Below are 4158 nucleotides of genomic sequence, written 5' to 3'. Positions count from 1 at the left end.
TTTTCTCGGACGCTATTGAGTGTATTCCTAATCACCAGGCTGACTTTCACATGAAAGAGGTAGTAAAACCTATCTTTGTGAAAGCTCGTTCTGTTCCGTATGCATTAAGACCTAAAGTAGAAGATGAGATTAAACGATTAGAAGGTTTGAAAATCATTGAGAGAACGGAACATTCCGAGTGGGGCACTCCTGTAGTACCTGTGCTGAAGAAAAGTGGACAGGTACGTCTGTGCGCAGATTATAAGGTGACTTTAAACAAGTTTGTTATGGATGAGAGGTATCCAATTCCGCGCATAGAAGATATTTTCATGAAAATGAAAGGGGGTAAAGTGTTTTGCACACTGGATATCCATCAAGCCTACCTGCATATGGGTATGACTGAAGAGGCTGCAAAGATGCAAACGTTAAGCACTCATATAGGCTCCTTCAAAGTAAATCGCTTGATGTTTGGTGTTAAAGTAGCGCCGGGCATTTGGCAGAGGTTCATGGATTCTATCCTATTCAATATAGATGGAGTGGCCTGTTTCTTTGACGATATAATCATTCAAGGAGCGACTTATGAAGAATGTTTCAAAAGATTGAGAACAGTGTTTGAAACTCTGAAAGCTCATAAATTGACTCTCACGAAGGATAAATGTGTGTTCTTCAAGCCGTCCATAAGTTATTTGGGTCATGTGATCAATGAACACGGCCTTCTCAAATCAAATGATAAAATTGAAGCTATCCAGGATGCACCCTCTCCTACTAACCAGAAGGAATTGAAATCTTTTCTTGGTTTACTAAACTATTATCACAAGTTCATTCCTCAGTTAGCTACCAAGATTAGTCCTCTGAATGCTTTATTGAGGAAGTACCAAAAATTCCAATGGACCACTGAATGCGAGGAAGCATTTCAAAATGTCAAGAAAGAAATTGCAAGTGACACAGTACTGGTGCACTTTGATTCAAATCTACCTGTCAGCTTGGCAACTGATGCTTCCCCTGTTGGTTTGGGAGCGGTGTTATCCCACAGACTACCAGATGGTACTGAAAAGCCCATTGCTTTTGCTTCACGAGTGTTGACAACAAGTGAGAAAAATTATAGCCAAATTGACAAAGAGGCCACAGCCATTTATTGGGGAGTGAAGAAATTTTATGATTTTGTTTATGGACGGAAATTTACACTGATCACAGATCATAAGCCTTTAGTTTCCATATTTAATCCCAATAAGATGTTGCCCAGTGTCACAGCCTCGAGGCTATTTAATTATGCTCATTTCTTATCAGGATTTGATTACGATATTGCATACAGGAAAACAGGTGATCATGGAAACGCAGATTTTCTGTCAAGATTTCCGACTGGAAAGTGCAAGGAAGATATTGATTCTGCATCTTTTTTTCAGATGAATCAAATTTCCAGTATTCCTGTGAAGTATGAAGAAATATTATCTCATACTAGAACGGACCCTGACCTCAGTAAAATCGTAAATGCTCTGGAACAGGGTACCAGTCTCAAATCACTGGGATATGAGGACAATCAGTTTACTCTTGAGCATGGATGTTTGTTACGAGGGCAACAAGTCGTGATTCCCTCTGCACTCAGGAAGCGTGTCTTAGATGAATTACACACTGCTCACCAGGGAATAGTAAAAATGAAGGCGCTTGCCCGAAGTTACTGCTATTGGTCAGGTATGGATAAGGAAATAGAACGTGTAGCTCGTTCTTGTTCTAGTTGCAGTGTGAATGCAAATGAAAATGCTAAGGTAGAGGTACATCCCTGGGAGTTGCCAGATGGTGCATGGCAAAGAATCCACATAGATTTTGCCGGGCCTATCAAAGGACAAATGATATTGGTGATTGTGGACGCCTATAGTAAATGGACAGAACTATTTGTCACGAAGACTACAACTTCCACATGGGTAATTAACAAGCTGAGACAATTGTTCACTTGTTTTGGATTACCGGTGACCTTGGTCAGTGACAATGGCAGCCAATTCACCTCTAAAGAATTTGAAGACTTCCTCAGAGAACAGGGTATCTCACACTTGACTTCTGCTCCTTATCATCCCTCTTCAAATGGATTAGCAGAGAGGGGAGTGCAAAGCATGAAACAAAGTTTGAGAAAAATGTCAGAGGATGGTGGAACCTTGGAGTCCAAAATTCAGAACTTTCTTATTCAATACAGAAGAAGTCCTCACTCTTCTACAGGGGTGAGTCCATTTGAAGCAATGTTTGGAAGACCGATGCGGAATACCCTGACCTTGATGAAAAAGGTACCTAAAAACACATCACGCAACAAAAGATGTGTAAAGCGTTCTTTCCCGATTGGTACTATGGTTCAGTACAGAAATTACCAACCCGGTCCTAAGTGGTTTGTTGGTAAAGTTGTTAAGAAGATTGGTCAGTTCAATTATTTGATCAAGCTGAGAGATGGGTCAACCTGCAAGCGACATGTAGACCAGATGAAGAGGTCATATGTGAACTCTGTTCAGGGGGGAGTAATGTAGTATACATTTGGGTTGGTTTTGGCCAGCTCATATTCTGAATGTGACTTCCTGATTTCCCAGTCTTGTATCTTGCTCCAATAAAATGATCATCGTTCCTTTTCTTGAAATGTAACCTATTCTGTTGTTCTTAAGAATATAACAATAATACAATTTTGTTACATATTTTCCCTGTTCCTCAATTGTACAGATTGTTTTCATTTGCCCTATTATTGCTAAAGTAGATTACTTGATGAGCTAGAAACTAAAAAACTCAATAACTCTCCACTTCTATATGACATGGGGGGGGTGGGGGGGTTGTTTTTGCTAAAAGAACTCCAAAGTTCTTTGGAAATATTTAAAAAAAAATGGGCTGCCACCACTGTTATAGTGCAGAGTAGCAAAGTTTCTAGGAACAAGGCCACAGTCTCAACTGAGAGCCAAATTGAATGATACCTCAGATCTCTTGTTTGGTGGTCCATGGCTATCTCAAGCTCAATAAGTCTAGGTTCACCAGGAGTACTGAGAATGAGAACTTGTCCATCTCTTTATTCTAAATGGTGTTTGGGAAAATTAAGAACAAAAGGTGCAGATAATTTAAATGGGTTTTATTTTTACAATTCAAGGTTTATAATAGGTAGGTAGGTAATTATAACAGGTCAAAAGAGAAAGAATGTGTCTAATTCTAATCTCAAACAATAATGTTGAATTCCTCGTCACCCTTATGTTCAAACAGCTCAACGAATTGACAAAAGAAATTTCTACCCGATTTGAATGTAAAATCTTATCATCTGAAAATATTGAAATTTCAAAAAATCAAAATTTCCCGCCGCAAGCAGCACACTAAGATGGCGATTTCTTGGTGACAGGTGCAATGCCTACAGGGCATATGATATGCTACCTCCCCTACCTTAAGCTTAATGGTACATACCTACCATTCTTTAATTTCGAAATTGTTGATCCGCCTGAGCACCGAAGCGATGAGGGAACGGGATCTCGGCATGAAACGTCAAGTTCTGAAATGGATCGAGGGAGTTGGCGAGCTGACCGAAGAGCACTCCGAGAAAATCTCGTACGCGCATTTCAAACGCGCAATCCAAAGAACCGCATACTACACTGCATTTATCAGAGAGCAACTGACGGAAGCATAGAATCAAAAATGTATGAGTTTTTTTTTTTTATTGGTGGGTATGTCTGTGGGTGAGTGTGTAACACTGGATAATGGTTCTGGGAAATTTGGGGACAAGGTCAGGGGACGAATTTGAAATTGAACAATTATTAATTTTTTCCCGTATTGTCTGTTTTCTTCCTTTTCAGTTGGGGAAGATCAGGCAGATATAGCAGCTTTGCAGGGTATGTATATCATATCTTCTGCGTCGCATGCACACTTTTACAGTGCAAGGAACAAGAAAAGCAGTGAACCCTTCATGAGATCAAGTTTTAAAATCATTTCTACCACGTGTCTCTTCTGTTGAATATATACTTACTGGCTTGTCTTGCTGAGAGAATTTAACACATTGAATTGTACAAGGAGATCATTGTCCCATTCATTGTCGCTGTAGGCCCTTCTTGGAAAGAAGTTCAACAATATGACATCGTAGTGACCAAAGACGTAAGGTATACATTTGATAAATTTGTTCCTGCACTTATGGTCTTGTATGAAATATTGTGGGTTTTTGACCTTCCATACCCTAAG

General features: G+C 39.7%; 1 protein-coding gene across 1 annotated transcript in view; it reads left to right on the top strand.

Moving 5' to 3' along the window:
• Positions 1-50: 50 nt before the first annotated feature.
• LOC103521345 (uncharacterized protein K02A2.6-like) overlaps positions 51-4158 on the top strand; it is a gene marked incomplete at its 3' end in the record, with an annotated part of 9038 nt that continues 4930 nt past the window's right edge. Inside the window, exon 1 of the mRNA XM_008486454.1 lies at positions 51-2013. Coding sequence (XP_008484676.1) covers positions 51-2013 — 1963 coding nt within the window. The remainder of the gene's footprint in view (positions 2014-4158) is intronic.

The sequence above is a fragment of the Diaphorina citri genome, unplaced genomic scaffold, assembly GCF_000475195.1.
Source record: "Diaphorina citri unplaced genomic scaffold, Diaci psyllid genome assembly version 1.1 scaffold5040, whole genome shotgun sequence".
NCBI classification, from domain to species: domain Eukaryota; kingdom Metazoa; phylum Arthropoda; class Insecta; order Hemiptera; family Psyllidae; genus Diaphorina; species Diaphorina citri.
Note: the sequence above shows the minus strand (reverse complement) of the source record. Positions and strands in the feature narration are given on the sequence as shown.